This window comes from Molothrus ater, chromosome 2 (assembly GCF_012460135.2).
Source record: "Molothrus ater isolate BHLD 08-10-18 breed brown headed cowbird chromosome 2, BPBGC_Mater_1.1, whole genome shotgun sequence".
NCBI classification, from domain to species: Eukaryota; Metazoa; Chordata; class Aves; order Passeriformes; family Icteridae; genus Molothrus; species Molothrus ater.
The window spans coordinates 26,406,501-26,430,105 of record NC_050479.2 but is presented as its reverse complement, the minus strand read 5'-3'; the positions used below and the strand labels follow the sequence as shown (position 1 = coordinate 26,430,105).

Here is a 23,605-nt window from a genome sequence, read left to right as displayed (position 1 = left end):
GCCGTCACGTGACGCTGCGGGCCGTTCCCGCCGCCCTCGGCCGCGCCGGGATCCGGAAGCGCGCGGGAGTTCCGGGGCTCGCACGGTCACACCGGTGTGCGGCCCCCGCCTCAGCTCCTCTCCTTTAATGGCGCACATCACCATTAACCAGTACTTGCAGCAAGTAAGCACGATTTTAAAATTATTTTTAAAAATTAATCTATGGGCCCTGTTTGAGTATGCGGCTTTGCTGTAAATGTGGTGCCTTGGTTAAGGAATAAATCAACGGAGGATGGGCAGTGTGGTGGGGAAATATATTTCTTCAGTGTGCGTGAGGCACACACCGTCTGAGTGCCAAGGGTGTGCCTGACAACTGTGGAGGTTTCTGAGGTGATTTATGGGTAAGAACGGCCGTGGAGGTCTGTGTGTGTATGCAGGGGCAAGTGCAGCTCAGCATTCGAGGGATACGGGGCTCGGAGATGCGCACAGTGCGGACACAGCCGCTGCCATGGATGGGTGGAGGGGCAGGAGCGGAGCCGCAGCGGTTCTAGCTGGATGGGGCTGTCAGTGACAAGCCTTTGTGTCTCCACTCTGCATGGCTCTTGCTGGACCATCGCATTTTCGTCGCTGTTACCATCTTACTTCATCTGGCATTAGTTAAGGCACGAAAAGAAAGTAATTGTTTGGGTCTTAGTCTCCAAAAATGGAGCATATGAGATCTCCCGGGACAGCGGTCTGCTCTGAAAAGTCCACGTTTTGTTAGGTTGACACTCTATTGAACTCCATTCAAGATGAAAAACTATCTTGCAAATATAAAATTACGTCTTCTTTTTCCGGAAATAAAAGCTAAACACAAATTTCTGAAAGAGTTTAAACAGTTGATTTTTCCTTTCTTTCTTGCTATTTTAGTCTATGGGTTTTTTTCCCATTTGGTATGAGTATTCCATACCTCAAAAAGAATTTTTTTTTCATATTGGGAGACAAAAATATGATAAAGCATAAGCAGTGGGAAGGAAACTCTTAAGAAGTAATACGTGAAACTACCTCCATAATTGAATAAATTTCCACCTTGATGTCACAATAACCTGCCCAAGCAGACTGTTTTTACAAGGAGTTATCTTTAGCAGGAAGCAGGATTAAACCATTCTTCCACAGAATATAACATTTACAGTCTTAGCAGGTTTCAAAAGGATTTGATACAGATAGAATATCAATCTAATATCAGACATTGCCTTTGGAATGATATTTACATGTTAAATCTTCCTGTCTTCATTTTAAAGCATTTCTCAAAGATTGCATCTTTGCATCTGTGTTTGATGCCTATAAGTCCAACTGGAACTTTAAAAAGCTTAACCAAATCTGGCTCCCAACTGCTGTTTTACAGTGCTAAACCCATGTACATACATATGCTTGCTTCCTACAAATAAGGAAAAAAACACAGCGGTGTTCTCTCTACCTTCTCCCTGAGACCTTTTTGAACAAAAGGTGTATTGAAAATACAAAATTATCTATTCAGTTTTAAGCCTTTAAAAACTTGCATTTGATTTGATATTAATATGTATGCACAGTCGTAACTAGGCGGTGGCTTCTGTAGTTGTTATGTTAGTTAAATATGTCGTGTGCCTGTTGCTGGATTTTATTCTGTAATGTGACTGTTTACTTTGGTAGGTGCAAGAAGCCATTGAGACCAGAGATGGTACATTTTGTGCAGAATTAGTTTCATTTAAACATCCACATGTTGCAAACCCAAGGCTACAGGTGAGGATGTGTTTTTTGACCTTCTGTTTTACTTTGAGTTTTCCCAGCTCTATGTGTGGGTTCCTTTCCATTGGAGAGAAACCTCAGAAATCTCTTTCACAGGCTGAGGTAGGATCCCCATGTAGGTTTGCTTCCCTTTTCTTTTTCCAAGGATACTATATATAATTTTTGTTTTCTGGTTGGCTCTTTTGTTCTATTTTGAATTGTTTTCTGGATGGATACAGTTTTGAATGTCCTTTCTGACTAAGTCTGCATTAGTTATTAGCATGGCACCATGGAAGGCACTATGGACAAAAAAGCAGTGGGTAGTGTGTTGTGTGTTTGTGTGTTTTGGATGCTTTTATTTAAGGCTGGCTCTGTCCAGGTTCTGGAGACAGAATGCACACTAGCAATTCATTACTCTGGGTAGGATTGTTAATGTAACTTAAAGTTCTGGTTGATGCCTACTAGAGGTCCTTCCAACCCTGGCAAATCTGTGAGAACTGCCATGGCAAAATATGCATATGATGTTCTGTTTCTGGTGCATTGGATGTTCCTCTAATGTTTTATTGATTTATTCTACACTTAGCTTCCATCTCCAGAGGAGAAGTGTCAACAAGTTTTGGAATCACCATATGATGAAATGTTTGCAGCCCACTTAAGGTAAAGATGGGCCCAGAATGTAAAGTCAGTTGTGAGGCGTGCAGCAGGGATGGGGAAGGATATCCTTAAGTTTACTTTCCTATTTTAAAGGGCTTACACCTGAAAACTTGGTATTTATTAGTCTTATAAATAATGCTAGAATTGCAGGAAATAAAGACTTTCTTTGTCCTCTCCACATAAAGTTTGCTCTATGTACCTGGCTGTCATCTGTGTATGGCCATTGGCACAGCATTGTCAGTGCTTGCTGTTTCCCCTCTGCCTACTAGTTGCACAAGAATTTAGAGTGAAATAAGTGAGGGAAATGAATATTTTTAAAAGGGAATATTAATGATAAAAGTACTCTTAAGAGAGCTTAGTATCTAAGTATTTCTTTTTTAGGCTTTTACTAAGTCATCTTCTGCATCTAGTCTCTTTCAACAATCTTGAATTTTTAAAATTTAATCTTGGTGACAGTGTCAATAAGTATTAGGTTATATAGAACAAATACCTATTCATGACCAGGATTTGTTTTCTACAATTATCAATCTTAGTGCTCTATTAATATACTTGTGCCAGTGTTTTAGGAATGCTTCTATTCATATTCCTTTGTGCCTTAAATAACCTGTAAAACTTCATGCCTGGTAGGACACAAAAATAAATATTTCATTTGTGTATATTTTCTGATGCACTAATGCACCTTTTCTTTGACAGGTGTACTTATGCTGTTGCAAACCATGACTTCATAGAAGCATACAAATGCCAAACAGTTATTGTCCAATATCCTTTTCCCTAAATCTTGCATATTGTTTTCAGATTAACTTCTTATAGACTAAGTTCTCTTTATGGTTTTTAAAAATCTAATAAAATGTGGTCTGCTTCCCAATACACTTCAGTTGTTTAGGTTTCTGAGCAAGGAAATCCAGATACGTTCTTCTTCCAGCTTTCTATAGGGTTAAGAAAGAATGTTTTACTTGGCTCTAAAATAGAATATTAATTTCTCCCAGAATATAGGAGAGTCTCAAATCATTATGATACCTTGCAGTTTTTACATGGCTGGAGGGGAAAATAATGATAAAGAAGCTTCTATCTTCTCTCTGCCAGTGTTCCTTACTGCTGCTGCCGTTCAAAGGAGTGCATGGCTGTGCTCACTTTCTTCCATGCTGCAACTCAGCTCCTCAACTCCTTGATGGTGTTTTGATTTCCAGTCTTTCATGTAGTCATATATGGTACCACTGAACAGCTGTTTCTCAAATCTGTGCTTTATTTCATGGCATTTTAAATTTTCCTAAACACAGTACATCTTTCCTGCGAGCATTTCAGGCACATAAAGAAGAAAATTGGTGAGTACATGGTAGAAAGCTACCAGAAAATAGCCTCATTTTTTCCTAGTATAATACCATTGGAGTCAAACTAAAATTATACCTATAGTTTTATTTATCCCCAGTGATGCTAAAATCAAGCCTAATTGGCTTTGTTGCCTGGTTGAGTTTTCATGTCCAAAGTGTGGAATGTAAACATCTGAGCTTAATTACATAGAATGGTCCATATGTAAATACATGAAGGATTTGTTCAAAGAGAAGTGGAATTTTATTAAAGCCATAGTAAAAAAGACTTTAGACAGCATTTTTGTAGTGTAGATTTCTGAAATGCTGAGATCTTGAAGAACTGTCCTTTTAAGAAGTGCGTTCTTCTTCACTTAAAGATTAATACATACTTATCTAATTGTATGAGTAAGTAACAAAAAAAAAATTGCTTATTTCTCATGTCTTCCTTACTGCTTGATTTGCACCTACTAAGTGTACTATGATTTTTTTTTTCCAGGGCCTTACCTATTATGTATTCTGTAGCCCTTGATCTTCGAATTTTTGCTAATAATGTAAGTAGATCTGATTAACAGCCTCATTACTTTTATCTGTTTGGTATTTCCACACTAGAAATGTTTTTACAGAGTTTATAACATGGTCAAATTTTGCTTAGTTCTCTTTAACTCATTGTTTAGGATTTTGTTGACATGCTAAATTCATCTAGTCCTATTGAAAAGTGAGGTTGCTCAATCTTTCCATCTCCTATTGGCAGATGGAACTAGGGGAGTTATGAGGACCTGAATGCAACTCCCAGCAGTTGCTTAGACCTTATGAAGGGATAAACATTTTCTTTTTTGAGTGGCATGTGGTGTAAGTCACTATTTCCATGCTGTCCCTGGGATTTGGTGGAAATTGGAGGTATCACAGACAACCAAGCTGATCTAACCATTCACCAGATCTGCAGAGGGAACTTTCTGGTCCCCTTTTCCAGATGTGTGCACCACTTCTGATGCTCTTTGGAGCCCTTGGTGAGCCCATACAGCTGCTGACATGCTAATAATCCCCAAATGTACATTATTTTTCTCAGGCTGGTGAATTGAAGTAGCTTGTGTAGGGATCTATTGAGAACTTCTAGGCCAAGCTAAGTGGCAGTGTTGTGATTTTGTTCCTAGTCACTTCACCTGGAGAGTTGAAGTAGAGTTCAAGTAAGGTTAGGGTTTGACAATATCCAGTATTTTCCCCTCATCACTCTCTCATGCCCAGTTACCCACAAAACCACATGTGGAATGCTTGCACAGGGAGTATTTTTTGTGTGTGTGACTGCTCTGCAACAAGTCTCAATTCTCAGTTTGAATGAGGGAAATCCATGTCTCTGAGATGCATGAGAAAGCGTAGTGTTGAATCAGTCATGCTGGAAGTGTTTGAACTCTGTCTTCTAACCTTAGTGTATTCAGAGTATCTGGTTTCAGAGAAGACTTCTGCAGCAGGATGCATTTCCATTTCTTTTATTTATGTTTCAGCTGGTGAGAATGCAAACATTACAATAAAACTTTTTAGAAAGCACGTAATAAATATCTAGTTGCTGTATTTTTTCTGTTGAAGTTCTGCATTAGTCAATGCATGGATCTTTCCCATATGTTGACAACTGAATTATTTTTTTTCCCTCTTTCTGCTGTAACATATGTTTTATCTTACTTCTGGATGTCTCAAGTCCCAGCAGTGTGTGTCACTACTGGAAACTGTTGAATATGGTTTAGAAATAGCATCTAGTCTTTGTGGCTGTGGAGAGAAACTGAATTATAAACTCTAAGACTCAATTCTAAAACTTCATAATTTCTAAAACTCCATAATTTTTCCAGGCTCTTGGTCTTTGTACACTTGAGTTGAAGTGTTAAAGCTCCAGTTGAGCATTATTTAGGTTTCTGAGAGCTGAATTTAGGTTTCTGAGAGCTGCATTAAGCTGAGCAGTACTAAAGGTAATAGTGATCAGTGATGTTTTCCAAGGATTGTCCTTCTCTACATTAAGTACATGTCCAGGATCCTCTCTGTGTGTTTTCTTTTGTTCTGGGAGCTTGACTGCCTTCTAGATTTGGGAGATAGCAGCCATGACAGATCTCTTGCTATAATACATTATAAAATGCTAAATTAAGAAACTAAACTTTGCAGCCCAGTGAACCATGATGTAGAATTGCATATTGTTTCTTGCTAGGCAGATCAACAGCTTGTGAAGAAAGGGAAGAGCAAAGTGGGTGACATGTTGGAAAAGGCAGCAGAGCTGCTGATGGGCTGCTTTCGAGTCTGTGCCAGTGACACGTAAGTGAAGGACCCCCTGCTGCACTTGCACTAGAAAATTGCTAAAAACTTAATGAACTTTGCTTTAGATTTTCCCACTTACTTAGACCATATGTGGGTCTTAGAATGAGCACTTCTGAGGCTTGTCTCTTATTTATAGTCTGTTCTCTCTTGACTATTAACTACAGAGGGAGAGCCCTCACTTCAGGTTTAGCATTCCTAGCAGGTGTTGTTGGGAGGGACTGATTATGTCCCTGTTTCTTAGGAGAGGTGATTAATACTTCTGTGCCCTGTTAGTTGTGAAGTTTGCTCCATTAGAATTAATTATATGGAAAAGTGGTGGCTCTGGTTTCCAGTGTTAGCAATTTTAACACTTCTGAATTGGAAAAAATGCTTTTTTTGTGTCTTTCTTTCATCTCAGGTATTATAAGCCACTGCTGTGCTTGTGTGTGTTATCTGCAGACTGGAGTGAGGACCCTGATGCAGATGAATAATATTCTGCATGACATCTTTTCATTATGTTGAGAAAATATATAGCAGAGCTACACCTATGTTTACCCTAGAAAAGCTATGGAGTGAATATCTATGGCATGAATTTACTGTGAGGACAAAGTCATTCTTTTCTTACAATGTTCAATACTAGCAGGTTTTTTCTTTTTCCTTATGACAGTCGAGCAGGCATTGAGGACTCAAAGAAGTGGGGCATGTTGTTTCTTGTGAATCAGCTGTTTAAAATTTATTTTAAGGTAGGGTTCAAGTCTGGTAAGCTGTGTTTTGTATTTCATATTCTAAGTTAAACTCGCCCTGTTTTTATATGCATCCATCTATCTGCATGCTGATTAAAATGCTAATTTTTTTCAACAGATCAACAAGCTCCATCTCTGTAAGCCCTTAATTAGAGCAATTGACAGCTCAAATCTGAAGGATGAGTATAGCATGGCACAGAGAGTTACATACAAATACTATGTTGGACGCAAGGCCATGTTTGACAGCGACTTTAAGCAAGGTACTGTGTGCCAGTAAGATGTGTTTAAAGTCTTGCTGCTTGGCATGAAATCTTGCTGGAGTTGTGTGTGTGTGACTCAGAATTGCACTGATCAAAGGAAAACTCATGCTGAAAGGTCCAAGGCCCACAGGCTGACTTGGAACAGAGATGAGGTTACATCACACTTCTAATTGTAGTGTATGCCCAGCTTTAAAATATTTGTGTTGGTGAAGTTCCCTACAGTCTTATGCATTATGTGTGTGCATTACAAAATGTGTGAGCATCCAAAAGAATAGGTTTGTAAAAGTTTTGCAGAGGAGCCTTCACCTCTCCAAGTTGCTGTGTGCCACATAGGAAATCTTCAGCAAACTGTAGTGTAGCAAACTGTAGTTTCTTGTTCCATTGATTTTGGAAGATGTACAAACTGCATTTCCTAGATTTCTAATAGATTTCACTAACAAAAATGCTTCTAGAGCTAAGGGGTACAGCTTCATCACTGATGCCCTTGACCAACTTCTATTCTGGAGCTGGCTCTGTTGTTCCAAACTGTGTTCTGCCTTTCAGGCTTATCTGTTTTTTCTCTATTGGTGGGAGCTGCTGAGAGATTTTCATGCTGTTATGCTGTGTGGTCTCACTGGCCCATTTCTGCAGCTCAGGAGATGTGGGCATTACATTCAGCTTTCATCTCTTGAAGAACATAATCTCAATTTAGGAAATAGAGTGTATTACCAGCAGTTCTTAGATTCTCTGCTTCTGTAATAGGAGCACAATAATATTACTGAAATTAGCTGAAAAATCCAATATTACTTGTAACTGTAATGTCTGACATGAAGATCCTGACAAGTTTTCTTTGACTTTCTGAAGGAGAACTTACCTTTCTAGTAATACTTTGTATTTTGTTGAATCTCCAACTTTATGTACTTTGAGTGATACGGTTCTTTTGTATACAATTTCAAATGTTATGTGCTCAAGAGAGATGAACATTGAGCACAGAATTTGGGTTACAGCTTTAATCCATTTTTGTATTGATTTGTGTTACTTGTGCTTGCAGCTGAGGAGTATCTGTCATTTGCCTTTGAGCACTGTCACCGATCAAGCCAGAAGAACAAAAGAATGATTTTGATCTACCTGCTGCCAGTAAAAATGTTGTTGGTGAGTAGATGCTACTTTCCTGAATAAGGGGAAGGGAGTACACATGCAGACTGTAAAACTGATGCTCAGTGTTTTCTTGGTTTTCCCTTAGTGGAATTCAGAGGCTATTTTACCCCTGTAAGAGCCAGCGAATGCACACCTTGTTATGTGAGGGCAAAAAGTGTTGAGTTGTCATTTACAGCAACATGGGAAAGGAGATAGGAGGGGAAATAACACAGCCAAACAAAAAACTCTACCCCCAAACAAAACCAACCTGGCCCTCCTTTCTCTCTACCTTTCTCCCACCGTTCCTAAGGGTGCAACCTGATGTTACTACTTTAAGGAAGGTATATTTGAATTCTTTGGAGAAGCACTCAACAGTGTGACTTCTGTCTTGTAGCAGGGTGCCTCTCTGCTGATCAACTGCACACAAAAGCCAGGGAAGGTGTGGATTCAATAGAACCAATTTGTCTGCTTCTTTCCTCTGGTGGAGAAAGGAGGGTGTGCAAACAGATGGCTGAGGACTGTTGAGAGGGGTTTGCAACAGCTACAGCCTGTCTTTGGCTTTTTTATTTGTACCTCCTACATTTTCCCATTCAAGGCATGTCAGAAGGGTCATGAGGCAGAGCATTTTGGTTTTGAAAAATCAGTGAAGACTTGTTACTATTTGATCATTTCATATTTCTATTAAAATAATTAAGCACATATTTCTTGTTCCTGTTTTTTCCCATTTGCTGTGCTAACATTTGTGTATCCCTGAATTAGTGGATTATGCTGAGTATTAATTCATTGTGACTGAGGTGACAGGAACTAGATTTTAGAGTTTCCTGTTCTGGCCCTGTTCCCAAAGTTACCCATGTAGAATGTTATCACCTGCCTTTATTGAGTTGCCATTTTCCACCTTCCCCCTGGCCTGTTTATGACTTCCCTGCTTTTTCCTTTCAGTGCTCCCTTTCCAATCCCTTGCTGTGTCAAGTGGGTAAAGGGGGAGTATAGTGGGTATGATAATTGGTTTCTGTTTTCCTTGTTTTATTTGTTGACTTTCTTGTTTTCAGATCAATCAGTGGTAGGATTGATAAAGGAAAAAAGTCTTCCTAAAAGCTTTATTAACAGTCTTCCTAAATCTTCGTCTCAGTCTCAACTGGGTGCCTTAAACTGGTTGGTCTGTTAGTGCCTAGAATTACTGTGGCTTTTCTAAAGCAGTTTTAGTGTACAAGAGGCATTAAAGAAACTAGATAAAGGTCATTGTATTTACAGTTGTTTTTTTTAAATCAGAGCCCAAAGATGAACACTAACTTCAAACTACTAAAATAGCTTGTGTGTTGGTTTTTTTGTTCCTAACAGCTCTCAGTAAACCTGCAGCTCAGTTCTGCTCTCAGCTAATCCTTCGTCCAGGAAAGGAGTTAGCAACAGCATAGCATGATGTAACTAAATTTAAAGTCTGACCAAGTCAATGTGCATTCTGATCTTTGCTGTGCAGGGGATAAAAGGACAAAGTTTCTTTTTGATTCTGTAGATGGTTCAGTCTTACCTGCTCTAACAACAAGAATTAATTTTGTTTCTTTAAATTTAACCTTTCTCTCCCTTTATTATTTTTTGGGTGGGAGTGTGGTGGTGGTGGTTGTTTTTTGAGAGGACATTTTTATTTCTGCATGGAGGCATAGAAGAAAAAAATCTGTTACAGACTGAGATAACACTTGACAAGGCTGAAGCACTGCTCATATTCCTTTGGAAATGCTTGGGATTCCTGCAGTTCTTCTGTTTGTAGATTAAATGATACAACTGTGACATAAAATTTGAATCTCCCAAGGCCTCATGTCACAGGATCTTCTTGATTCTACAAGTTTGATAGTTGCTCCCTAACATGAAGTATTAATTGTCCCAAAATCATGATAAATCAGTTAGTTATTGTGAGTTGTGCTACGAGGTGTTTGAGAGATGAGGGGGTTGTCTTGCAAATACTTTTATTTACTTGTATTCTGTAGCAAAAAAAAAGTGGTTAAAAATTCTTTTTTTCTCTTAAGAAACTTTTTTTTAGCTAGATTTTTTTTTACTAGATTCTATTTAAAATGTATTTAACTTTACCCTGGAAAACTTGGACACCATTTATTTTTCAGGGCCATATGCCAACAGTTCAGCTCTTAAAAAAGTATGACCTTATGCAGTTTGCTGAAGTAACAAAGTCTGTGAGGTATGATGCTTGCTTTTCTGCTTTGTGTTCAAAAAGTATTAAGTAAAAGGTGTTTCTTTGGGGTGATTGAGGAAGGCAGGGGAGGCATATTCCTACCTATTCATACTTTCTTTTCTCACTGGTGTGAGACCTTCTCACTTTTTCATTTCTTTATCCTTGCAGTGAAGGAAATCTTCTGCTTCTGAATGATGCTCTAACAAAGCATGAGACCTTCTTTATTCGATGTGGAATCTTTCTTATCCTTGAGAAGCTGAAAATCATCACATACAGGAATCTCTTCAAGAAAGTGTAAGCATAACAAAAACTACATTTTTGGAAAAGCAGATTTATTATGGTTTCACCTGGGACTGGGGTAGAATTGTATATGCTCCTTACTTCTCTCTGAGAGAGCTGACTTCCTATTAAGGTGAATTTATTGTAGAAAGACCATTTTTCTAAGAAACAGAATTTTAAAGTGATTATTTCTCAAGAACACTTTTTTCCTGTTGTTTCTTTCAGATATTTACTGCTCAAAACTCATCAGCTATCTCTAGATGCCTTTCTGATTGCTCTGAAGTTCATGCAGGTAGATGATGTTGATATTGATGAAGTCCAGTGTATTTTAGCTAACCTCATATATTTGGTGAGTGCTGACCACTTGTTGTCTGGTGCTTCCACACTTCTGACAGGTGAAAAATATTAGATAGAGAATAACAGTTTATCACAAAAAACTCATCAGTAATACCAGTTTTTCTTGTGGTTTTTTTGAGAGACTTCTGCTCAAAGTGAAATGTTTTCATTTGCCCTGAGGACTTCCTCTAGTTCCTGCCTTTTTTTGCAGGAATCAGTTAAAATTGAAGTTGAATTTCACATTACAAATTCAATACTGACATTTCTATATATGCAGAAACATTGATTTAAAAATAGAAATCTTTCAGGTGGCACCAAAAAGATTTGTTCTGCATTTGAAGTAGGAGACTCTTGGTCTTCTCAAATTAGAAAAAAATAAAGCTAGATTCTTTGGATCTGTTCTGCATTTTGTCTTTTACTCTAAGTGAATCTCAACTGCTTATGAATGGATAAAAGTTTGAAATCTAAATATTTGTATTAAATCAGAGGTTGTGAAGCATCATTGTAGTGTCAGCAAGAAAATTAACCACTACTCTGTTTCTGAAACATTATTTGATGTGGTCTAGGTCACTGGGAGATTTCTTTCACTGTTACAAGACTATGTCTGAAAAGGAAGTGCAATGTCATTTAGTTTATTAGGTATCGAATGCTAATAGATTAAAATCCTCACTTTAAAGTGAACAAGAGTGACTTTAGAAACACTTTTGCAGAGCTCTTGTCTCTTGGAGGCAGTGTAAGCAGACCCATGGGGGGCCCTGGCAGGAGGCTGTCAGTCTGGCAGCACCCTTAGTGCACAAACAGGGTGGTGGCTCCAGCTTTGTGCTGGCTCTCCAAGGTGACCCAGTTACCTAAACTGGACCCTCGTGCATATTTAGGTACAGTAGGGCAGTGGTGAGTGAGCATAAACAGCTCTGCTATGGTTAGCTTGGGTTGGAGGGATTGTGTTACCAGCTCTAGGTACTAACTCTGCCTTTTTCTCCTTCTGCCAGGGTCACATTAAAGGCTACATATCCCATCAGCATCAGAAGCTTGTGGTCAGCAAGCAGAACCCATTTCCTCCACTGTCAACAGTGTGTTGTTGAATATTGCATCTTAGCCGTGCAAGTACTCTTCAGATACTCAGCTTGCCCAGTGGGACTGCTCCCAGTGACCCCAGGAACACTGTCAATGGCCTGGTTCATGTCCAGGACTGAAATACCAGGAACTGTTCGTGGCTCCTTTCCCAGAATGGCCAAGGCTGCCAGGGTTACAAAGTGCATTGAAATGAAATGTTGACTTTGAAATGGTTGTTTCCACAGGCTTTCTACATCATTCAAAGTATCTCATGAAGAAATAAAGCAAAGCATTCCAAATTCCTTCCCAAATACTTAAAAGCTTTTATAAAGTACTTCATGTTACTATTTCTGTGTTTATCCTTCAGAGAGAAGTATCAGCCTTTGTTACTTGTGTTAATCCATTCTACAGAGTGGAAGTAATGTTTTCTTACATGGTTTCCAATTTTTTTGAAGTCTCAATAATTTTGCTGGTATTAAATACTCTCTTCAAACTATCTCTAAAAAATAGAGAAGTGTTTGACACCAAAAGCTTTACTGTGTCAGTAATACTTATGGGTTTGAGTATATGTGGTAGGTGCCCACAAGATGGCTTTGGGATTCTTTTTAGTTCTCGTCATATTTTGTTTAATTTTTGTTATGATGAACAAAAACTCATGTATCAAATTATCCATACTCTGTTTTATTTTGCTTCTGGGGAAAACACTACCACTGGATCCAGAATTTTAAGTGCTACTACCCTGGGGGTCAGTTTGTTTGCTTGGGGGTGGTACAATATAACTTTGTCCAGACTGAGATTTTAGTTTGGGAATTTTAAAATTATTTTTAAAACAAATAAAACATTTGTTTTTTGTTGTCTTTGACAGTTGGGTTTTATTTTACCCTCTAAGTGACATGGGCATCATTCCTAAGGGAAAATATAAATCCATGTATGAGGGGAAGCATTTTTTAGTGTGATGAAAATGTCAAGTGCTACCTCAACATAGACATTTAAAAGCTTGACATTCCCCATGTCTCTTAAGTTTTACTTATATGGATCCTGAAATAAGAATATGAATTTGCTGAATCAAACCTCAGGGTACTAGCAACATTTGAAATCACAGAAAAAATATTCAACATGTTTTGAAGTTTAGGATGAACAGTTCTAGGAAATTTAAAGTTAAATCAGTCTTTAGTTCAAAAACTAGGTTTACTGTATCATGACTCAAGAGTACTGTGTGTCAGCAGAAGGAAAGACAAAACAGGCTTTTCTGTATAAACTGGAGTTAAATACATGTCATTGTTGCAGCTTCCATTGCTGCAAATAGTAGTAGAGTCAAATGGGGGTACTGGCTGCATCCTTGTGTTTCCTTGCAATGATTGGTAGGGGCTTGGTGCTTGAGAGTTGGTTGTGTTTGTGTCTTACTTTATTTTTTGTTTAACCCATACCATATACCTTGCAGTGTTGGTGAAAAGCAGTGTTTCCCAGTCAGTGTCTTCCAGCGGCCAGGATCCCAGGATACCAGTCAGAAACCACGTGCCTTTGTACTCAGTAACCAAAAAGCTTCCTCCAGCCAGGTGTTTGTCTACAGCCTCCTGGAGGTGCCCACAGAACTGCCTGTTTGTGAGGCTGATGTTGAGGATTTGCTTGCAGTCCTCAGCAGGCAGGTATGAAACCTGCAGCTCTTCGCCTTGAAGTTCATCACCCTCCACTCTCCAGCCACTGACTGTACCAGCCAGTTTTGGAATTAAAACGTGTTCTGCAAAGTCTCTCTCAGGGGTGCACACAGGCAGGTGGGAGCTGTCACACTCAACGTGCTCTTGAAGTTGTAGCAATGCAATGTTGTTCTCACCAGTGTCTTCATCATAGCGGATGTGGATGTGCTTCTCCCTAATCTGCATTACCTTCCCAGTTCCACTTGTTCCATTAGGCCCTGTGGAGCAATGACATCTGACTGCTCTTAGGAATGGTTTATGAGACCTGAGAGCTGCATGCAAGCTGCCTGGTTATGCTGAGAAACACGTGCAGCAGATGAGCTAAAGGCACTCTTCCTCTGCAGTAAAGGGAAACAAGGAGTAACACACTGGCAGCTTTTTGCTGCTGGTAGGAGTACGAATAATTTCAGCAGTAAGGATGAATTTCCAGCACTGATGTGAATTTTGGCATGAAACAAGTCACCACTAAATCTACCATGTTTAGCTGATCTCTGAGTGCTGAGTTCTTGGGCTGTGCTCAAGAGACACTTTCTGCTTGCCTTGTAAAGGGGAATGTGGGGTAGCTGTAGTTCTAGCTCAGATACTTGACTGAGATGCTCAAATGAAATAACATCATATTTGTTTCCTTTAACAATGTTTTTATGCAGCAAGAAGTTTAGTAAGCTTGTTTAAAATTTAGCTTGTCTATACTGAAATGTGCTGCAGCAAGAAAAAATGTTGAATCACCTACCAGAACCAACCCTGATTTGAAAATGGCTGTGCAGAAGGGCGCACTCTGCTGTGGTCAACACGAAGTTACTTTTTAGCAGCACTCCTCCACAGAAGCCTTTCCCTTCTGGGTTTAGCAGCAGTACCTAAGAAAATTCAAAAAACCAATATATAGTACTATCCATGTGAGGGTAAAGTGATGGGTTTAATGAATTGCTAGGAATACCTGCCAAGGAAATCGTTCATCACTTTTCTTCCTGGTTTCACTTATAAGGTTATCACTGTCTTGAAGTCTGCCACACGCACATGCATCTAACAAATGAATTTAAAAAAATCAAAACTTCATGCTGTATCATTTCAAGATAGCAGTATCATTTCAAGATAGTTAATACCTGCAAATGCCTACTGTTCCACCTAGACTTTGGGGTTCTGCTTTTGTGCAAAGGAAAAGAAGAATGAAAATTTCTCAGCTGGTGAAAATTGGAATAATTTCTTTGGCAATTGTAGCCATAATAGTTTAGCAATGGGCTGAACGTGGTCACCGTGTTAGGTTTGTAGTGACCAGGTTTCACTGTGCTTCATTTCACAAATGAAATGAGGCTTCCTCTCCAGCCAACCATTAGCACATCTTGCTTTTTCATCTTTGTATCCTGTATTCACATTGTGTCAAATACCTGAGAGCTGTGGCCCAGCCTGGACAAGGTAAATGCTGGTTTTTCCTTGTTACAGCTGTCACTCTAGGGACATGTGTGCCTTTCTCATCTGGTTCAAACGACACACATGCTTTTTGATTGAATCACTGCATTTGTCACACTTCCACTTGGTTTAGGTTGGGGTCACATACACTGGGTCCTGTTCAGGTGAAGCTAAACCAGAGGACACCTTCCAGGTGCACACAGCTGCCTGGTGCTTAGTCCACAGGACAGACCTGGGCCAGGTTGATGTAAAGCCCACCTGAAGTGTGCACTGAGTGTGGACATCAGTCTGTCACCACCGAAAGTGTGGCTCTACAGCTGAACTCCTATTTGGCTGCCTCACTTGTGCTAATACAGACACAGGTCTAAATATACTGCTGTGGTTTTAGTAGACCTACTTTGTAAGGGGATAAAATTGAATGAGATACCTAATATGGGACTGAAGAACTAAAAAGGGCTACTGTTTCAAGCTAATTAAATTGGCAGCAAATGTTTCCCTTCATTTTATTAGACCACTGGTCACCTGATAGGAATTAATTGAATTTCATTCCCAAGCATACACGTGTTCTGCAGAATTACTCTTTACCAAACACAGGAGTGGAAAACCTGGTCCAGTGAGTGATATGTAGGGTGGTGCAAGTCCCCTCTGCTGATTCATACTTAAACATTCTGATTAAATAGCCCTTCTTTTACCATTGCTTTGGCATCTTGGGTGGTGGTCCCTAGATTCCTTTTTCTACCCAGCAATACTGCTTTAGGCTCAAAGCAGGCTGATCCCATCTGTTAGATAGTGGCCTGCCCACCCAGCCCTGAGCAGGTGCCCCCTTTACCTCCATGCTCACACCTACCTAATGCAATGCACTGTTTTTTATCCTTCCCCAGCTCGTAGCCATCAGCACAGGAACAGCGGTAGGAATCCCTTCCTGGATAGCAGAAGTGGTCACATCCTACCTTTGCTTGGTGCTGACATTCATTTTTAGCTAAACAGAACAAGCAGAAGAAAAATGTGGAGTATTCTTTCATCACTTGAGTCCTCTATGTTTTTTTTTTTAATTCCCTTTATTCCCTTTTTTTTATTCCCTTTACTATCAACCCTTTATGTGGGTTGATAGTATTTACCACTGGGATTTTTTTCCCCTTGTTAAGCAGAACTTGGAGCTAGCTGAGTCTCTGCAGCATTCACAGACTCATTGCAAACTGTGCTCCCTCTGCACCTCCCTGCAGCAGACACTGCACCTCTGAGTTCTGGGAAAGGGTGCCATGGGTTTTTAAACAATACACCAAGTATGTGCAGCAAGGGGAGCTGCTGCACGGTATGAAGACAAGTATTGCTTGAGGAAGAAGGCAGCTAAGTTTTCTGGTTTTGACAAAAATCCGTAGCTCTCATTTTGCACACTTGTTTGATTTTGCACACATCAGCTACCAAAGATAAAAAAAAAAAGGGAGTATGAACTTCAAAACATGCTCAACTTTCCATAGCAAAGCAATCACTTAAATCTTTAGCACAAAGCAACTGTTATTTGATCTAGCTCATAGGTAGCAAAAAATCTTGTATAACATGGCTGCCTAAGGCTCTGAGATGATCTAGTTCCCAGCACTGGTCCAAGCTGTGTCACCTTCTGTGCTCCCCAGAAGCTGGTCACAGTCACACCCCTTTTGCACAGAACGACCCTGCCTTGCTGCAGCCAGGGCGTCTCCCACCCCAGGGGACCTCTGAACCAGCAGAAATCCTGATGTCAGGGCTGGAAAGTAGAACCTGGCAGATATAAAAATGTAGTATCTGGCCTGGGGTTTTCCTGTGCCAGAACACATGTGTTTTACTTTATGCTTTTCACTTGCACTGGAAACAGTTTGTTTTCTGGAGTCCTTCTAACCTCAGGGACTGTCTTGTGGGGGTATGTGGCCTCTGAGGCACCAGGGTGCCTGGGAAGCCACCCTGGCACTGCAGCCTTGGTCCTTCAGGCCTGGGACCACAGCAGGACAAGCAGCCAGGCAGCACAGGTGGCAGTGGCAGGGCTGGCTTTGGGGTGTACCCAGGAGGTGGTTTGGTTTCAGCTCTTTTGCAGCATGCCCAGAGAAAGGAGGCTCAGGGCACTGGGACAGCCTCTGGAACCTCAGGATTCCACAATGTTTTGCAGGCAGGCAGCACACATCACCCTGCTCTGCCAGAACTGTGTGTTTTACCCAGCACATGGGTAAGTGTTGGGCACCATGGGAGAGCTGGGTATGGTTTCATGGGGACAGCCTGTGACAAGATGAGGTGGGGCTCCTCAGAAGGGGGCAAGCCTTACCAAAAGCACAGTTCTCTCCCTCGTAGCCCTCAGCACAGGTGCAGGTGTAGCCACGGATGCTGTCCTCACACACACCATTGTGCTGGCAGGGGCTTGAGGAGCACCTCCTGCCACCTGAAGAAATGGAGAGGGAGGAGTCACCACCAGCACAGATCTCAAATTACACAGCCCGCATCCAAGCACATGAGCTGTTCAGAGAAGTGTTGTGAGAGCAGCTTGAAAGGAAATGGGCTAAGTGCCACTGAAGTGCTCCTCAGGGGTAATTTTAGCTCAAATCTGCTGCCAGAGGTGCTCTTGCAGCCCCTGGGAGAGAGGCTGGGAGCTGCCCAGAGGCACAGCCTCCTTCTGGAGGATGGATGCTCTGAGTCACAGTTCCTGCTTTTTTACAAATGTGATATAGGACTGGTGTTTCAGGTCTCCCACGTTAAGACTGATATATACTGGATAGAAAAAGCATCAAAATTATAGAGCAAGTGTACAGCAAGCAACATCAAAATAGGAGGAAATATAACTTTTCTATATCTGCACAATTATCCTGCAGCAGCTCAGACTCTAGCAAGCCTGCTCTTTCTGCTGAACTGAACATTGAAACAGAGGGTGTCCTCACTGAGACTGAAGCACCAGGCAGAGCTGCCAGTTTCCCTTCAAGCTGCCCACAGGAATGACTCCTAAGCAGTTTGAAAACACGATCCAAGTAACAACTACTTCTTATAGACATAGGCTATCAGTGAGCAAGCCAGGAGAGCCTAACCTGGGACATGCTGTCCAACCTTTCTAAAAATTAACACCTCGTCAGAGAGGTTAATTCAGTCAGCGAGCTGCCCCATATGATTTTGGGGTTGGAAAAGTGAAAACTATCAGCTACTGGGAAAAACCCTACCAAACATCATCTGCTTAGGCTATGGGCACTATGTGTTTGAGTGTTAGATGTACTAAAATACTGGCTGAGAGAGTTACCACCTTCAAGCCATCTGCAGCCAGATGCCACCAGCATATCCAAGCACAATGTAGGCCTCCAGAGAGGGGTTTTGGGTGAACTGGGGGAATCTCACCTGCACAGCTGAGCAGGCAGAATTGAGGAGCTGGAGCTAGGGAGGGGTTACCCCTGCAGCCTGAAGCAGTTAGATGGATTCAAGCTTCTGAAATCCATGCTGGAAAGAAAATAAATCCAGCACCTAGCTTTAATAAAGGAGGAAAGAGAAGATTCAAAGAAGTATAGAGATATTGGCCTGATTTCTGTTACTGGCGAGCTATGGTTAAACTGTAAGCACACAGCAATCTAAAAAGGTGGGAAGTAAAAACCATCATACATTTTTCAAGATCAAATAATTCAAACCATTTGAATCTAATCATATTATAAGATAAGGGACCTAGGGGCAATTAGTGAACATGATAGAATAGAAATGTCTCCAAAGGCATTGTCATTCAGCGAGCAGACTGCTATAAGGCTTGCACAAAACTTTTGGGAAGTGATGTTTAAAGAGAGATTGGCAATGACCAAGTACTGTTGATAAAAGAGGGTCGGGGACAAGTGTGAGCTCAGGCAAAGTGCCCTGACAGCAGACACCCAGCAAGATGCCACTACATCAGTTTTGACTTGAAGGGACAAAACAGTGCAGAACAGAGCTGGTGGGTGACCCAGCAGTTAGGTGGGTGCTCAGCCTTTATAATAAATAAATAAATAAATAAATAAATAAATGCTTCCTCTTTTATTCACAATGCAGATTTATCCACTACACCCTGGACTTTCAGGGGAAAGCAACACAGATACCAGAGGTCTAGAAAAATGAGATTATTGGAAGACAGGATGAAAAAATATGTTTGTTTAGTGAGGAGGAAAAAGCCACTTTCCAAATGCAGCACTCTCCAAAATGTTAGAGAGGACATCACAAAGTAGGAAATACACACTGCTGTTCTTTAGGAAGGAGACAGAACATATTGCTTTTAATTACAGCAAGACAGCCACCCCTGAGGCTGAAGTCAGTAATGTGTCCTGATTGTGGCCAAGCTTGTTTGGAGGGACCATTCTGAACTGGTTTCCCTTCTCTCATCCTAGGCTAGAGAGGAAGCCTGCATGACATGCTTAGTACAAATATCCAACGACTCAAATTAGAAACTAATCCCACCCTCACAAAAGGAATAAAATGCCAGATATTTAGCATCATTCTTCATAACCTTTATAGCACTGATAGGATTCTTCTATGCAATGGTTCCCAGGACTCAGGAATTTAGCAGCTTGTGCAGAAAAGTATTACTGACTCTTGGATTTACCACCTCCTTTTCCACTCTTAAACCTAAGACTAGAAATTAATAATAGCTAAGTTAAAAACAAGAGAAAAACTTGGGATGAAGCATACAGAAAAAAAGAGAGGGAATAGGGCAGAGTCACCATGAGCTGGTGCCACAGGCTTCCTGTTCAGGTGGCACTTAGTTACATCAGGCCCTCCTCAGCTTCTACAGATTTCTTTCTCACCTTGCACCTGACAGGGAATGATGCAATCCCACTGTGCAGAGCTTGTAGACAGCTCAGTAGCTTTTAATATCTATTTATCTTGCCCAGGTTTAAGTGCTAATTCTGTATTTGGGAGATTTTTCTGATAGAATTGTGCTGCTCTATTGTATCAGCAAAACATAGTTTCTCATGTCCAGGCTGTTTCAGATTCAGGAAAAGAAGTAACCTATTTACTCTGATAACCTTTACTCATCTTCTACTTTTATTGTTTCTGCAGATTTAAATGGTTTTTCCTGTATATTACTTTTTAAAAATCATTTCACATCAAGAATTTTCCTTCTGCTTTACTACAGATATGACAAATAGAGACTGACTGTTTCTCATAGAATAAACTCTTAGAAAACCAGTATTAGACTGAATCATAATGTTCACAATGTGACAGTACTATGAAGGAGAGAAATCAAGAGGCCAGCTTACCATAGTAGACATCCCAAAAGATTTTCTGGGTGAAAAAAAAAGGAAATTAGATTTTAATTCCCAAGTAATGTAATCTGTCATAAATATTTTGCTAAACCAAAAAACATGTTATGAGAGAATATATACAGCTGTTTAATGTTTACAGAGTTGCACAACTATAATGTGCTGCTAGCAAATATACACATGAGAAGGGAGGGGCTTTGCCTACTGCTTACTTTATTGTTTCCTAAGAAGCTGTACAGGAAAATAAACACTCACAGGCCAGAGAGGAACAGCTGGATCCTTTAGCAATGCAGCTCCCTGAAAAAACTGGCTGGCTATTGTCTCTCTGGTGTGCAGCAGCCTGGGAAGTGACCCCATCCTGTCCCATCCCCCTTGGCCCCTGCCAGGTGCTGCTGGAGGCAGAGAGGTCAGCACAGGGCAGAGCTGTGGGCACCACTGCTGGCCACCTCCACCCTGTGCCCTGCATCTCCCTGGGTTCTACAGCTGACCCTGGAGCTGCTTTCCCCAAAGCCACACCTCTGCCCACCCCTCCCTTTCCCAAAGCACCACAGCTGCCCATGGGCAGCCCTACAGCTCTTTCCTCTGCTTTCCCTGCAAACCAAACTCCATCCAGGTTCCCATTAAAGGGCACAGCATCCATCTCTGTATGTCTGGAGAGCCCCTGGTGCAAAGGAATTTGCAGCTACCCACCAGGTGAGCTCCTCTCTATAGGTCCCACTACTTGCTGTGTATTGATTCCCTCTGTCCCAGTCATAAAATCACAGAATTATTTGGGTTGGAAGGGACCTTAAAAATCATCTAGTTCCAATCTCCTGCTGTGGGCAGGGACACCTTCCACTAGACCAGGCTGCTCAAAGGACCATCCAGCCTGGCCTTGAACACTTCCAGGGATGGGGTATCCACAGCTTCTCTGGACAACCTTTTCCAGTGCCCCTGGAACGAACTAACTCCTATCATTTATTCCCCATGCTGCATGCATTTGCATAAAAGCATTTGAGTTGGGCCCTGATGAACCCAGTTTACTGTCTGGAGCGGCTGGAATTCCTTTGTGCTGCCCTCCAGGTGCTCTTCTGCTGGCCAACACCCCTTTGCCCCTCCTGGTCCCTAAGGGAAGCTGAAGCTGCATTTCTGTGTGCGGTCAGGATGGGACAGCAGCCACGTGATGTACTAATACAAGGAACATGACACATCATTTTCTGGAGAGGACTTGGACAATGTCAGAGCTGACCTCCTCATTGCCATTTTGACCATGGAAGACACCTGCTTGCTACCTGCTGAGATGGCAAATGCAGAGATTTCACATGGAAAGAAACCCAAACAAATGGAGCAGTCTTGTGTTTCACAAGCAAAGGATCGTGGCAGCAGTTTTTATTGTGCGTGCAGGGAAACAAAATACTTACAAGCACTTCATCATTCTCAAATACTTCTCTTGCTTCTTCATGTGTACATCTCTCTTCTAGGCATTCTCTTTCCAAGCTGCCTTGAAGGACCTCCTCCAGAAGGATGGAACTGGCACGTCTCTGTCTCTTGATAACACTGTTTGCATCATGAGCTGATATAAATACTGGAACATTGTATGACAAAACACTAATATAAGTACTTAGAATTATTTCCTTATATACTTCTACCTTCTTTTCGTTGATTTGGGGTTGCAGCCATATTAAACTTACACAATTAAAGAGCTCTACTGTCTTAGCCCAAATTCAGCTGATGAGTTGAGAGTTTTTACTTCTGGGGGATGCCTGACTTGCTCCCAAGCAGGGGGAATTTGAAACCATTCCTGCACAAGACATACGGAACAGGGTGTGGTGGCACAGCCAGGGAAAAGGGAAAAACGTTATTATAAAAGGCAAAGGCTATTTTGTGACTGCACAGGGGTTTCAGATGCATTGGTAGAAATGGGTATTAGTGGTGTTAAATTATGATGGTGGATCCAAACTGATGCTCTTCAGTCTTAGTTCATGGCAATTTTTTTTTTTTGCTGAGAAGCAAAGCCATGACATGACTGAGTTCTCAATCAACTCTCTCTTAAGGGGAGTAAATAAAAACTACCCCTCAGCAATGCTCATAGCTAAGAGGGCTCTGTCCCATACCATGTTCATGTGGAAGACACTGTGATCTTTCAGGTTTGAGTAAAGAGGAGGAGAGACCAGTTAACAGATCTTAAAACTCCTCTTTGCAAATGACACCTCCATCAAAAGCTGCTGCCAGCTGGGCAGCTGCTGCCACCCTGGAGCCTCATCTTCATCATGAAGCAATGTGTGACCATGTGTGTCAGCACGTGTTTGTCAGTTCTTCTGTGCTTGGAAAGCAAATGTGTTGGGGCAGGGAATATTCAGGGTTTTTTTCTCTTTTATACAGTGTTTGGGGACCCAACACTGCTGGTTGAAGTAATCAATAATCATAGAACTGGGAAAAGTGAGAGCAATAGCAAAATTATTCCAACACTGTGTACAGATATTTAGTTATCCTTTTGAAGGATATCCCATAAGCAACTGTCTTGCACATGATATTAAAAAAAGAAAAGCTTCATGACTCTGTTCTGCATTTTAAATATTATCTGACCCCCAGCACATATTTCTGCTGTGCAGTGGTTCTGCCACATCCAACACAGCTGGCTGTGAACTTCTGCTGCAGGGTGTTTTGACTTTCCTGAAAGAACACCATCTTTTTCTTCCTTCTTCCTGGCTAATCCTTATTTTTGACAAACCATGGAGGATTAATACAGACACATAAACTTCTTCAAACTATAACAAGCATGCATACTGGCCTCTTCCACAGGACTCTCTCATTTTTATTTCAGCAGCAACTAGAAATATGAAACAAAATTCACTTTAATATCTGGGACACTCCAGGGTATTACCCTGGCATAAATGATGGTACTTCAAAACTGCATTGCCCCATTAGCTTACATCAGTTTTCACTTAGCTGCATGAAATAAATAGCAGAAATTTAAAGAAAATTAGGAACAGACTGTTTTCATTGATTTCACTCTGTGCTACAAAGTAAACATTATAAAAGGTACAAAATTACTGGTGCTTTTAGAAAAGCAGCAGCACAAATCAGAACCAAAGGAGCAACAAAACAAAAGCCATACCTGCCTGCTCTGTCTGAAGGAAAAGGGCAGAGAGAAGGAAGAGTATTATCCAAGAGCACCTTGCCATGGTTACCCTCTGAGCCTAGCGGTGCCTGCCTGCATTCCTGCAGCTCCTGTGGGAAATGGCTGCAGCAGAGATGGTGAAGTTTAAAGTCCACCTGCTCATGAGAAAACAAAACCTCTAAGGGCAAATCACGGCTGCAATGTCAACACATGGGAAAAAAAAACCCAAAAAACAAACCCAAAGCAAACCAAAGAAATCACT

The 23,605-nt window shown here is 41.0% G+C and overlaps 2 protein-coding genes across 2 annotated transcripts; one reads left to right on the top strand and one right to left on the bottom strand.

Moving 5' to 3' along the window:
- The first annotated feature begins 32 nt into the window (after nucleotides 1-32).
- PCID2 (PCI domain containing 2) lies at nucleotides 33-12,785 on the top strand. Its single transcript, XM_054514042.1, has 14 exons — nucleotides 33-163; nucleotides 1,648-1,737; nucleotides 2,306-2,379; nucleotides 3,070-3,137; nucleotides 3,659-3,698; nucleotides 4,180-4,234; nucleotides 5,872-5,975; nucleotides 6,625-6,700; nucleotides 6,819-6,960; nucleotides 7,991-8,091; nucleotides 10,188-10,261; nucleotides 10,424-10,549; nucleotides 10,760-10,883; nucleotides 11,860-12,785. Exons 1-14 carry the CDS (start codon nucleotides 128-130, stop codon nucleotides 11,950-11,952), a joined length of 1,203 nt encoding a protein of 400 aa, XP_054370017.1. The 5' UTR covers nucleotides 33-127; the 3' UTR covers nucleotides 11,953-12,785.
- A 538-nt stretch (nucleotides 12,786-13,323) lies between these two features.
- Nucleotides 13,324-23,407, bottom strand: PROZ (protein Z, vitamin K dependent plasma glycoprotein). The gene is made up of 8 exons (XM_036388216.1): nucleotides 23,341-23,407; nucleotides 21,644-21,807; nucleotides 20,241-20,265; nucleotides 17,312-17,425; nucleotides 15,869-16,000; nucleotides 14,552-14,637; nucleotides 14,348-14,471; nucleotides 13,324-13,835 (listed from the first exon to the last, which is right to left on the bottom strand). Exons 1-8 carry the CDS (start codon nucleotides 23,405-23,407, stop codon nucleotides 13,324-13,326), a joined length of 1,224 nt encoding a protein of 407 aa, XP_036244109.1.
- Nucleotides 23,408-23,605: the final 198 nt, after the last annotated feature.

Bases quoted from the DNA above. Each gene is read 5' to 3' on its own strand.
- PROZ (XM_036388216.1), bottom strand. From the start codon at position 23,407: ATGGCAAGGTGCTCTTGGATAATACTCTTCCTTCTCTCTGCCCTTTTC. The intron at 21,808-23,340 runs GTATGGCTTTTG...ACAATGTTCCAG, and splicing joins CCTTCAGACAGAGCAGGCAG to TATTTATATCAGCTCATGAT. The intron at 14,638-15,868 runs GTAGGTGTGAGC...TTCATTTGTTAG, and splicing joins AAAACAGTGCATTGCATTAG to ATGCATGTGCGTGTGGCAGA.
- PCID2 (XM_054514042.1), top strand. From the start codon at position 128: ATGGCGCACATCACCATTAACCAGTACTTGCAGCAA. The intron at 164-1,647 runs GTAAGCACGATT...TTACTTTGGTAG, and splicing joins TTAACCAGTACTTGCAGCAA to GTGCAAGAAGCCATTGAGAC. The intron at 1,738-2,305 runs GTGAGGATGTGT...TTCTACACTTAG, and splicing joins TTGCAAACCCAAGGCTACAG to CTTCCATCTCCAGAGGAGAA.